At 36.8% G+C, this 13048-nt stretch overlaps 1 protein-coding gene across 15 annotated transcripts in view; it reads left to right on the top strand.

The window, feature by feature from the left end:
* CDC42BPB (CDC42 binding protein kinase beta) overlaps positions 1–13048 on the top strand; it is a 96840-nt gene that overhangs the window by 48869 nt on the left and 34923 nt on the right. For all 15 annotated transcript variants that reach the window (XR_008970623.1, XM_057397113.1, XM_057397112.1 and 12 more), the window contains exons 5-11: positions 1903–2051; positions 5802–5895; positions 7727–7927; positions 9536–9784; positions 10649–10728; positions 11473–11639; positions 11739–11858. Coding sequence is in view for 14 of the 15 variants with exons in the window: in XM_057397113.1 (XP_057253096.1) it covers positions 1903–2051; positions 5802–5895; positions 7727–7927; positions 9536–9784; positions 10649–10728; positions 11473–11639; positions 11739–11858 (1060 nt within the window). In the remaining variant the exon portion in view is untranslated. The remainder of the gene's footprint in view (positions 1–1902; positions 2052–5801; positions 5896–7726; positions 7928–9535; positions 9785–10648; positions 10729–11472; positions 11640–11738; positions 11859–13048) is intronic.

Raw genomic sequence — 13048 nt, 5'->3', positions numbered from 1 at the left:
AGTAGTAGCTGTCCTTGGGGAGCCTAAAAATGATAGGGGATTTATGCCCTCTAATATTAGTAGAGCTCATGGTGATGCAGAACTTACGTTTAAGCAAGAAACAGAAAGTTCTACAAAATGTGTATGTTCTGGAATTCATTTTCTAGTTCTTCTTCTGTAGTTTTAAAATCTTTTAAGAGGCACATACACCATGTGGTAGTGTTTTCTAAACAGCCAGTTCTTAAATGACATGACACGGAAATGCTAGCATGGCTTTTTTCTGGTTTTTGGAGAGCTTTCATAGAGACAGTTTGAGTCAAGACAGGTTAAGTAAGCCTCTGGTGATTTTGCTGAAGCAGATAGAGTGTATGTGAAACACAGTCCACGAATACAACAAATGTGTATGGGACGTCTCTTCCAAATTCACATCTGTTAGTTTTCTGGAGACTTACCAGAAAAATTTTCATTCCCAGTCTGATTCACAAAAAAGGGCATATGTGTGTTTGTCTGCTGTGAGCCTGTTACAGGCTTCTGAGTATTCATGAGAGTATTTTGGTGTCTTGTCTTTCTTTGATTTCCAGCTACTCTCACCCTGTTTGATGTAGTCACTTCCCTGAAAGAAATGCAATTCCTGTAGATTTTAGTGTCAGAACAGTCTTTATTTTAAACCCATGTGAAAGGAGAATTGCCTCCTGGCAGGAAGATCATTGTGAACTGGAAGATGAATAAAATTTGTCATTCTTATAGAATAGGTATCGCCATCTCCCTCTGATCCAAGTGCCTCATTTCATGGGTCAGCTGAGTTCTTGCTGAGTTATGAACACTGTGGGAGCTGAGGGAAGTTCATTACCTTGCCTCTGACAGGAGGATATTTCAGTTCCCACAGAAAGCTCTGTAAGCTCTCTTAGCTTTGAATTTGAGAGAAAATACTTCAATACAATATCCCTTTCAAAAGATTGCTAGTTCCTGTCTGTAGCCTTTTGTTTTCAAACATAGTTGTTGCATCTGTACAGTGTTTCAACCTGTTTAAAATTCCTTGATGGGTTGTGCAATACAAAGTGATCAATTTTAACATAAGTGATGAAAAAATCAGATTATGCTATACTTTGAGAAAGGTGGAGAAAAATGGAAAAACCTGTGCCTTTTGGAGTCACTCTTTTAAGCCAAAAGATAACAAGGAAATTATTCGTATTGCGCTTGGTGTTCCTTTTTGAGTTCCTGTCTTCTTTAATTTGCTTCCCTTGTGGAAGATCAGTGTATGGCAGGGACAGTGGATTGTAGGTTGCTTTACCTAGAGTAGAAGAATAAGATGACTGTTTTGGAAAGCTTTATTCCAGAATAAGCAAAGTTATTTCTAAAATCACGGATCAAATCATCTTGGGAAGTATGGAACAAAGTGGATCGACTGGTAGTACTAGGTAATCATTGTAGTTGAAGTGATTTAGGTGGATATTGCTAGGAAGTAACTAAAATGTAATTCTTGTTTTGTGGTGTGAAAAACCAATAGCAAGTCTAAGTCCTTTTATTTCAAGTCACCCTATCTGTGTCTTTCCGTAGATAGGATAATGGCTGATTGGCCTAGGAGGCTGATTATTTTTGCAATGAAATATATGCAGAAGAACATTGATGTTTGATTTTTAAATTTCCCACTGTAGTGCCTCTGGCTTGACAGTGTTTCTGACTTGTCACAGGCACTCCTAATGTATAGTGTTATCAAGTTCCTGCCAGCTATGTTATGCATCCATGATGCGGTATGTGCTAAGATGAGTATTTGAAGATGGTGATGTGATAAGTTTTGGAAGAGTTAGTGGAAGGGTTTTGGGGTTGGTTTTTTATCAGGGGTTAACTCATGAACTTTTTTGTTTGTTTGTTTCCTTACCAGCTGTCTCTCAGTACTTGACTGCTTTATTTCCTCCTTTTCAGTATCTAGTGATGGACTACTATGTTGGTGGTGACTTACTGACACTTCTCAGTAAGTTTGAAGACAAGCTTCCTGAGGATATGGCTCGGTTCTACATTGGTGAAATGGTGCTTGCTATACATTCCATACATGAGCTTCATTATGTCCACAGGTAAGATACCATCTCACTGGGCAAAAAATACATGTATAGTTATATGAAGTTGATAGTAATCATACTGCTTCATATACAGGTGAGCACAGTAGCCACAGGCAAATTACTCTGAGTACTTGCTATATGCTATATAATAGCTGTATAAGCTATTACATTTTAAATAACAAGTTTTGATGGATTGATGTTAGAAGCAGTGACATTTAGCTGACTAACCTTTTACTAAAGCTTCTATTTTTAATCAGGCTTCTTGACTTATTCTCAATTCACTTAATGAATATTTATCTGCCTTTGTCCGAGCCAACCTAGACGTTAGAAGCAGTTTGAATTCTCTGGAAATTTTTAGACATTCTGCAAAATTATACACAGTAAGCCCATGATGATATCAGTGCATCTGTTTAAATGAGGTCATCTTTGAAAAGGTTTTGTAATGAGAAGGCATGTGCAGGTCTAATAGTTTTTCAACACAGGATGCGTATTCCGGATCAGTGCCTACCATCATGCTAACTTAGGTTGTGTTTTGTAGTATTTAAGAATATATAATGTTCCTTGTTGTCTGTCAGAGGAAATGGGTCAGGAAGATAAGAGTACACTTTTTATGCTGCTGCTTTGGCTTCCTCCAAGAGAAACTGTTTTAGAGGGGCTGTGAGTACTGCATGGAAGGCACTTGATGAATATTTTGTTTCATTATGGCGAGAGTCTTGATCAAGTGAGAATTTCAATCTTTTGTTTGCTTTTCAGATTTAACACCTATGTATAACATGTCAGTTAGGAAGCAAAATTATACTAATTCTGGAAAGCCTTGCAGCTGTCTTGTTATATACTGACTTTATATCTTAATTTCAGTAAACTCGGAGGTTTTTTTAGCTAACTGAAATCTGCTTATGGCCATATGAGTAGTTTGATGATAAGCCACTGAAAGTCCTGGCTGAATGGCATTGTATCTGGTTTGGCAGGTAAACTTGGCCAGGTCCCTTTACCTCTTTATGCCTTTTATCTTAGTCTATGAACTAAGGACAGTTTTACTGTCTCCCTTAAGAAATTTATGGTGTAAACCATCAGGTAAGTGAGGTGATTTTTATTTGCAATTAAATCATTAAAAAGACAGGGAATTCTCAAACTATAATGCTTTGAACTGTTCTGCTTGGACTTTGATCACTGTTTCAAAAACTAAAAAGATAAAAGATGCATAAACTCTGCAATACCCCTGTGAATATTAAATATTGTGGACTCAGAAGTTTACCAGAGACGTCATTGCACCAATTTCCGAGGAAGGTGGCCTGACTAAATGACCAGCCTACATTTTTGCATAGGGATGAATGAGTGTCTGTTGGGAAAATAGGAATGAATGGCTCCAAGGCCAACACATACACTTTGAATAGGAGATGTATGAATGCCCAAGAAATTACTGCTTGGCAACTGGAATGGATTAGGAGGAAGCATGATTGCTCTGGAGAGGATTTCAAGGGCCATTTAAAGGCTTATATGACCTGTTAAGCCATAGATAGGAAACAGTGGAGCTCGGAGAGAGGCATTAAGCTTTCCTGAACAGCAACAGTGTCCCCTTAGGCAAGCGAAATCTGCATGCAAAGCGGAAATGCAGAGATGTATCGAATGAGATTGGCTCATGCTTTGAATGGCACTGTGAGAAGTGTCCTTTAAAAAAAAATAAAACAAATCTGTGTATAGTTATATATGAGCTCCAGTAGTCCTCTGCAGTTACTGAGCTTGACTTGTGCTTAGGGGACTGTAAGGGAATGTTGACAATATGTGGAACTTAATATTTTGTCTTAATACTGTTAATGAGCAGCAGTATTAGTGAAGTTTCGGTAATTAATCTCAAAGCATTAGCCCTTGATTAAACTGTGTTAAGTCAAGTTTGTATTGGAAAAAAAAATCAGATTGGCAGGATTTTTGCACATATGAGGACCCGTGTTAAAGCTATCATGATTTTTCTCATGAGTCTCCTCAAGTGTGAAGCTGTGGAATTTAGCACCTAAAAAATCAGACATTGTCAACTTCCACATATATGTAGCAAGGTAGATTAGATTATATGGTTTTTTTTTCTCTACTTCCTAGTAATTCTAGTCTCTTCCTCAAAAATTAAGCTGAAGCTATTGCACATTTTTTATGTTTTTGGACACATGTAGTGGTGCTTGGAATTTCCCATTTGAAAGGAAATACAGGATTTTATGGTGCAACAAGACTGGTGGGTTTAAGGTAAAGCACATATGGTTTTATTATTAATAGATAATATTATTTGAATAAATATATCTAAAAAAAAGCCACAAAGCAACACATTAATAGGCTTGATTATCTTCCTTGGCTTGCTCAGAGTAATAATAACATTTGAAATTGGCATGATAATATGCTAGCATACTGGAAGTTGATCCTGGATGTATTGGCTAAAGAAAGGAAAGGAGATGGGCATATGTTATTTTGGAAGACATGGATGTTCTCATTTTTAGCCTGAAGAATTGGTGCATAGCTGAGTTGACTTTAGTTTCTGCACTTGCTCTTTTCTCTTCCTTTCTTGCCCTCTTCTCCACATATTGGCTAGGTGCTCTTAAAATAATATCATAAAATCTTTGGCCTTTTTTGAGACTATTAATTAAAAAATGTATGTATCAGGACTGTTTTATGAAGTTGTCTGGATGATTGATCTTTTACTGATACTTTGTGTGAATTTGAGAACAAAGTGGTGAAATAAAATTTGATTAATTGGTGGACTAAATTCAGTTAACATGCTCTTCAGTAAATCCTTTTTGGCTTCCTTCCTGGTATCAAAAAGAATATCAAGTAATGAGCTAGAGTAAAATGGGAATCTCTGTTTCATGGCATTTAGTAGCCTTAGCATGTTGTATATTGTTTTATACCTTGATATATATATATAGATAGATAGATACAGATATAGATATGTAAAAATAGGAAAGACACTGCTTGATATTGGAGACTTTCTAATATTAGGGTATCCCCTTGAAATGGCATTTCCCTGATCCCAGAGCTGAGGGAATTCACTGGCTTGTAGAGTAACTGCTGCAGGTACATATGATGCAAAGGTTTTCAGGTATCCATAGAAGCAAATGTGCTGTGCAGCAGTGTATAGAAAGTCTGGAATAGCAGATGAAAAATACTGGCCAAATGGAAATGCTGAACAAAATGTAGAGAATCGTTAAAAAAATCTTCCTAGGTAAGAAGTCAGAAGTTAGTTACCAGCTTTGGTGAGAAAAAAAAACAACAAACAAACAAAAAAAAACAATTAAAAAAAATGACAAGATTAAAAGATTGCCCTTTCTTTTTCATCTTTCTTGCCTTTAAACAATTTATTGTGATGCATGATCTAGCTGAAGTTGTCCCTGATCATTGCAGAGGAGTTGTACTAGATGACCTTTCAAGGTCACTTCCAACCCAAAGTATTCTATGATTTTATGAGTATAATCATAAAATTATGTTGATGAAGTAAGCTGCATATCCATTTCTGTCAACATGGCTCACTGTAATTGTTCTGCTTGGTTTTTTGACCATACTTCAATAAACTTTGAGCTTGAAAATCTGATGTAATGCAAGGCTTTAATATTTTGGGCAAAGTTCTAAGTTGTGCAGGAGAGGGTTTTAAGTAGTGCAATAAAAAGAGTTTGCATCAGTGGGTATCCAGCATAAAAATCTTTGTTATTCTGATTCAAGATTAATCTTTACAAGCAGAACTAATACTTCATATTTAAATCTTTTTTTCACTCCTTGCTATTATAACAGAGACATAAAGCCAGATAATGTTCTTTTGGATGTGAATGGCCACATACGACTGGCAGACTTTGGGTCCTGTCTGAAAATGAATGAAGATGGCACAGTATGTATGAAGCAAAATTTAATTATAGTGGGGATTTTTAAGTGAGTTACTTAAAGCTGTTATTCGTTGTCAGTGTGCATCGGGAAGGTCGTAGGTTGTAAGCTTATTGACATGCTAAAAATTGAGGGAAGAGTATAACCCAACATACTTATAAATCATTTTTGACATCTTCATCTTCTTGCTACTTTTTAACCTTATCTCTTGTTAATATTTTTCACTCACTTCTTTTGCTACTGGCCTTTTGAGTTCTCCTGAGATTTTTATGAACTGTCCAAAGACCCTTTGTTAAAAAACGATAGACATTTGATACTATTTGTGTTGGAATCACAGGTGTCCAGGAACCTAAAAGCCATGCTAGACCTGAAGTGCGTGTCATTCAAAATGAGAACACAACTAAGCACAACCAGAACTTAATCTGGCTACAGCCATAAAAGACAATAAAAAAATTATATTAGCAACAAAAGGAGGGCTAAGGAAAATGTCTCTTCTATATTGGATGTAGAGGGAACATAGTGAAAAAGTATGAGGAAAAGGCTGAGGTACTTACTGCCTTCTTTGCCTCAGTCTTCAATAGTAAGACCAGGTGTTCTCCATGTACCAAGCCCCCTGAGCAGGAAGACAGCTCAGGGACAGGGTACAGCATGAAGCCCTCATGCAGCCTCTTCTCCCAAGTAAGAAATGATAGGACAGGAAGAAATGTCCTCAAGTTGCACCAGGGGAGACTGGATATGATGAAAAACTTCTTCACCAAAAGGGTTGTCAACCACTGCAACAGGCTGCACAGGAAGGGGTGGAGGAAGCACCTCTGGAGATATTTAAAGGACATGTAGATGTAGTGCTTAGTGACATGGTTTAGTGGTGAACTTGTGAGTGCTGGGTTAATGGTTAGACTCAATGTGATCTTAAAGGTCCTTTCCAGCTTAAATGATTCTGATTCTGGCAATTACTAAGCAGTTTTATATGCCTTTTAGAAATGGAACAGCATTGTTATGGTAATCTGCCATTTTGTGCACTATACTGGATACACCCCTACAAGCTAAATCACTTGTGATGTTTTTTTGTTTGTTTTGCCTAATTTAGGGTGCTTCCAGAGGTGCCAGTCCTGCCAAAGTATGGCATGTAACAGCATTCATGCATCTTGGCACAAACTTGACTGTAGTCATAAAATGCCTGCCAAGGATTTACCATGTTAAAATGCAAAATAAATTGGAAGGAGCCATTATAACTCTGCATGAAACCTGAGAACATAGTCCTAAAAATTAGAAATGCTCTGCTACTGCCCCGATGGTCAGGGCTTCCTTACTGCTTGGGCACAGGGCAATTTCCCACCTCACCCCTGTGTTGCATCCAGTTACATATTATGCAGTAAGCGTTTAACTAATTTCTGATATAATAAAAATAGGGGACTACTTGCCTGAGGACCTTGTTTTATGATCTTCAAATGAAACTGTAAAATTCAGGCACAGGACTTGAACTCCCTACTTACTCAATTTTAATTTCAACTTCAGGCAGCCAATTGCAATTTTAAAGTATTAGACACAAAGGCAAACTATGTTCTACTTTTATCTGTCTGCTTTTTTAATGGCTATGATTATTTTGAGTTTCTGCTGTGTTCAGAATAAAACATCAGTAGATTTTTATGTAGAAGTAGACTGGAACTTACTCTTCACAGTCTTTGTTACTTTCTTAATATTTTATTTTGTTGCTGTGAATTTATAAATCTCCATTTCCAGACTCATGTCGTGGTGTCTCTGTTTATCAAAAGAACTATTGTGTAAGTTGCTCAGAGAACCTTAAAACTTACGAGAATTGTGTTTACCTTTTCTTTAAGGTACAATCATCAGTGGCAGTGGGTACGCCCGACTACATCTCCCCTGAGATACTGCAAGCAATGGAAGATGGAATGGGAAAATATGGGCCTGAATGTGACTGGTGGTCACTGGGAGTCTGCATGTATGAAATGCTGTATGGTGAAACACCCTTTTATGCAGAGTCATTAGTGGAAACCTATGGGAAGATTATGAATCATGAAGTAAGAGCTATACTAAGTGTTTACAGAGAAACTGTTATCACTTAAAGATATTGAAGTGACAGTTCTTTGCTTTTTCATGTTGTTTTAGAACCATCTTGTATAGGTTTGTTGGTTCAGGTTTTTGCTTCTCTGAACTGCGGAAATTGAATTCTTTCTCAAACTGATGTTTTTTTTCTGTAAATGCTGAACTTCATGTCAAAAAAATTAAGCAGACATCACAAAACTAAAATTAAACCCAACTCTTCTGTTAGGCCCCTTGAAAGTTTCCTCTGGATTGCAGTAGAAATGAAGTAATGCATTATTTACACAGCTGTGCACATGTTCTGTAACACTGGTAACAGTACAGAAAAGGGAACAGGTAAGTCAACCAGTGTAGACATGAGCTGCATGAAGAAGATTAGGTTGGGGGAAGTTGCCCAGAGTGGAAGTGGTAGAAAAACATGAACTGCATGAAGAACATGAGGTCGGGGCTTTGTCCAGGGTCAAAGTGGTAGAGAAGCGACGGAACTTTTGGGTTCATTTTGAATATTAAAGAATAAGTGTAAACCAGTGCATGATGTACTTTCAAATGCTTTATTAGGAGGATGTGTTTGTATGCCTAGTCATCCTAGGCAGCTAGAAGCAGTTACAGGGTATGTTGTTGCATTTTCTTCTCCCCAGGATGAGTGCAGTTAGCTGGTGTTTACAATGCTGTGCTCTCACAGTGAAGCAGTGATGAATAAGACATTAAATTTTTGCCAGAGATGAAACCCTTGGTGTGATGAATATTAATATCTCTCTTACTTAAATTTCTTCAGTTAACTAACTGGTTGCAAATGTAGCTATATATATGTTATATATATACACACAGATATATATTTACACACACCATATATATATATACACATATATATGTACACACACACACATGCTATTGTCCTTTACTGGAAAAAAAACAAAAAACAAAACACAAAGCTCATCTTGACTATACAGTGGTAGTATTGGTAAGCTAAAATACAGAAAAAGGTTTCCTGATTTTTATGTAGAATAATTTCAGACGTTAGTAGTAAGTACAGTTTTTAGATCTTCTGTTTGTTTATGTTAATAATAGATGATGTTTTGCAAAAAAAAAAAGTATTTAACCTAGAAATTAAAAAAATGCATCTTTAAGTATAGCAGTGTTTTGTAAAGAATTGACTACTGTCATGGATTTGTAAAAGTTTAAATCAGTAAAATTTCAAGGAGTATGTCTTTAGGGGATCAGTGAGGGTCTGCCTTTACCGTATGATCTTTAATGTATTGTAGTGTGTCAAAATTCCTGTATGTCTTTAAAAAAAGAAGACTTTGCTTTTTCCAGTAGAGTTACTGTAATTGCAGTTAGTTTCAAACAGATCTGTATTAAGGAAATTGAGAAATGATTACTTGTCCTCAAAATCCATTTTAAGACAAAATTCTGTCACTGAATGTACTGCATTGTACTCTGCCACTGCTTGCGGGAACTAGAACAACGTCTGACTATTTGTTTTGAATGCTGTTGGTGTAATTTAGCACATTCCTTTTGAAACTGCCATTGAAGGTTCTGGAGTGGATTCCTTCTCTAAAAATGTTTCTGTTTTTTTTTTTTTCTAGGAACGATTTCAGTTTCCATCGCATGTTACAGATGTATCTGAAGAAGCAAAAGATCTTATTCAGCGACTTATCTGCAGTAGGGAGCGTAGACTGGGACAGAATGGAATAGAGGATTTTAAGTCTCATGCATTCTTTGAAGGACTTAATTGGGATAACATCCGAAACCTAGAAGCACCTTACATTCCAGATGTTAGCAGTCCTTCTGACACCTCAAACTTTGATGTAGATGATGATGTATTAAGAAATCCAGTGAGTCTTTCTCTTAAATACTACTGATGAGAATATGCAAGCTAAGGTCCTTTCCAACCCAAACCGTTCTATGATTCTAAATGGTAGCACTTGCCAGAATTGACTGCTGTTACATAGTCCAAGCTAAACATATTTAGGTGGGAAGAAGAAACAAAACCCTTAGTTGTACTTTTCGTTTAAACCTTTCCAAGGAGCTAGTTTTTGGATTTATTAAATAAAATAAAATAAAAAAATCTGTCTTCGGAAATACGCATGTATTCTCCATGCAGCTTGCGATCACAGCTGTCCAGGTGAGAGAAAACTCACATGGCTACTTCTCCACTCCTTTAAGAACCAGGAGGTTGGTTTTCAGACTGGGTACATAGGTGTTGCCCTCCTCCATTTCTGTTGAGAGGTAGTTTACAAATTCGAGTCAACAGGAACCAGAGGGCTTTGTGGCATTTTGTTTATCAGTTTGTATTCCAAGAAATGAAGAGCTTTTGGCTTGTCTCTTGATTATGTGTCTAACAGTAGCCAGCATACTAAAACTAATAGCATGCATATTAGTGCCAGGTTTAATTAGGAACTTGAAATTTAGGCTTTTCTTTTACTGGTTGCATTGTACTTTGAACTGCTACCTTTTCAAGTGCCAGTTCAAGAGGCTCCTAAATTCAGGTCATTGTATTAAGTGACCTAATTTGAAATAAAGTTCGTCCGGAGACAGTGGTAGTCTCTACAATGAAGAGTAGATGCCAATTGTTACTTGGTATACACTAGGAAAAGTCTTTCTGTAAGCTGTCTGTCTTTAACTGTTGAATCTAACTCGAATGTCTTTAGCTCTTATTGATTCTCTTCTGAATTTTCATGCACATTATTTTCATGCAGGAAGTGGTGCCACCAAGTTCTCATACAGGCTTTTCTGGATTGCATTTACCATTCGTTGGGTTTACATACACAACTGATAGGTAAGCAAAGGATTTGTTGTTCATTAAACTTGTTTCCTGAAGGCAGCTAGTGCCAGGGAATTCTCATATTTCTAAACATGTAGAAAGGTTGATGTCCATAGGTATACCTGTGGATAAACTTTCATCCTTTCCTTTTTTTCCAAGTGTCTGAACATATTTTAGTCATGCCTGCCAAGAATAGTTACTTTTGTATTTAATATTTTATTTGAAATGAATGAAAGTTAAGGAACTAGATGTGTCACTTCAATTGGTGAAGTCAATAAAAGTGACCAATTCATATGGTCACTTCAATAAACTTGCTGTTTCTTCACTGAGAAGCTGAGTGTAAGTCTTGTCAATGTTGCCAGGAACAGTTCGTGATTAGCTCATTAGCTCTGAAATCCTGCTGGTAGTCTAAGATAATGTAGTTGGTTCTGAGCATGGAAAAAGTTGCTCACTTTTGATAACCTTTGGCATGGGAGAGTTAACGTTTTCAATAATTTTGGCAAAATTATGCCTTGTAAAGGGAATATACATCTGTGTTATTAAAGTCCTGAATGCAGGTATCCTAATTCTACAGCAGCATACACAGTAGCTAGGAAGTAACAACTTTATCTACCTTGACAGTTGTCTCAACAGTAGTAATTACTGCACTAATTGTTCTTGTAAATTTAAGGTGGATATTTGTTGGAATTCCATCATGTCACTGCTATAGTCTGCTGTGGGTATTTATTAAAATGTTCTAATTTAGGTACTTGTTTTCAGCTCTTTATCTGATAGAGGCACTTTAAAGAGTGCAATGCAGTCTGACACTGTAACCAAAGATACGGATGTCCAGCGTGACTTAAAGAGCAGTTCACAAATAGAAGGCTATGAAAAGAAAATACGGAAATTAGAGCAAGAAAAGCAGGATTTAAACAGAAAACTGCAAGGTTGGTGGTTTCTATCTGTTAGTATTCTTAATTCTGCTCGTTAGGAGGAATGGGAATGTATTTTATTGAAAGCCTTGTCCTTCTTTTTCTGTGTTTAAGAATCTACACAGACAATGCAGAACCTCCAGGGTCCAGTGTGTGTTACAGTAAATACAAGCCGTGATAAGGAGATTAAAAAATTAAATGAAGAAATTGAACGGTTGAAAAACAAATTAACAGGTAAGCCTCTGTCAAAGTAATTATAGTAATGCAATTTATTTTGCTCTTCCTAGTAATGTTTTGCACTGGTTTTGTGCAATAAGTAGAATTAATGTTCTTGAGGTGCTAAAAAGCAAAGGGTTTGTAACAGTCTCGTTCAATACTAAGAGGCATTTCAGTTTTTCCAGATGAACACCTTTTTTTCCAATTGCTTGGCCTGATAGCATTATACTATCATGGAGAGTCTAGAGTATGATGAATTGTGTGGATGGTTTCAGTTAAATATTTTCTGTGATCCTTGTTTCCCTAAAAATCTCAGCAGATCTTGTTCTCTTCTCCTTTTTCTGGGGGAGTATTGTTTCCGAGGGATTTTACCTGGAGACAGGTGTAAGAGACAGTGGGGAGAAAAGACTAGTTGCTCTTTAGTAACGTAAGAGGATAAGTGTGGAGATGTATAATAATAGTTCACATTTAAATATTTCTGAGCTCCTGTTCACTTTGTGTTTGTCTGGTCATGCATTAATTAGGAAGCATTGAGCGTTGCAGAAAAACAAATACTGGCATCTGTCCTGAGAGAAGGCTGACTCATCCATGTCACTGAAAATCTGTTGTCTGACAATGCTATTAGTTTATCCATGCAAACCTCCTGTTAGCATCTAATTGTTAATTGGAAATTGGTGATAAACAAAATGGTAGTTTTGAACCCTAATGACCTGGCTGAGAGGTTTATAGGGGCCTGTAGGATAGCATAAGTGAGTTCAGATGCTGAGTTTGTTATGCTGGGTTGTTTTTTTCCTCCCTGCAGTTTGGCAATATACCCACTTTGTTAGGTACATGCATTGTAAAAGTCAGCTCTCCTACACAGATTATCCTTCCAAAAAAGGCTATTCTAGTATATGCTGGAGTTAGGTTTAAATCAAAATAGGTTAAGGGGCTACTTCTGCAAATGGTTCAAGTTTATCTAGCTTTTCATCCGTTGTGTCCTTTTAAATATAGAAAGTAACAGTAAGGTCTGTTTTAACAAGTGGCATTGGTTCGTGTAGGGTGGGAGGAGGTTTGTGCTGAAGTGAGAAAAGGAATAATACTTTAATCGTTACAGCAGTGCTTGGGATCCCTGAATTGGGATTCAGGTACAATTTCCTGTTCTGCCACAGACATCAGTGGAACTTGAGAGGGACGGTTATTCCTTGTGCAATTTCTTATTTATTTGT

The sequence above is a fragment of the Pezoporus wallicus genome, unplaced genomic scaffold (genome assembly GCF_028554395.1).
Source record: "Pezoporus wallicus isolate ANWC-B61680 ecotype Strahan unplaced genomic scaffold, APGP_CSIRO_Pwel_v1 contig_7068, whole genome shotgun sequence".
NCBI classification, from domain to species: domain Eukaryota; kingdom Metazoa; phylum Chordata; class Aves; order Psittaciformes; family Psittacidae; genus Pezoporus; species Pezoporus wallicus.
This window is presented reverse-complemented; position numbering and strand designations above follow the sequence as displayed.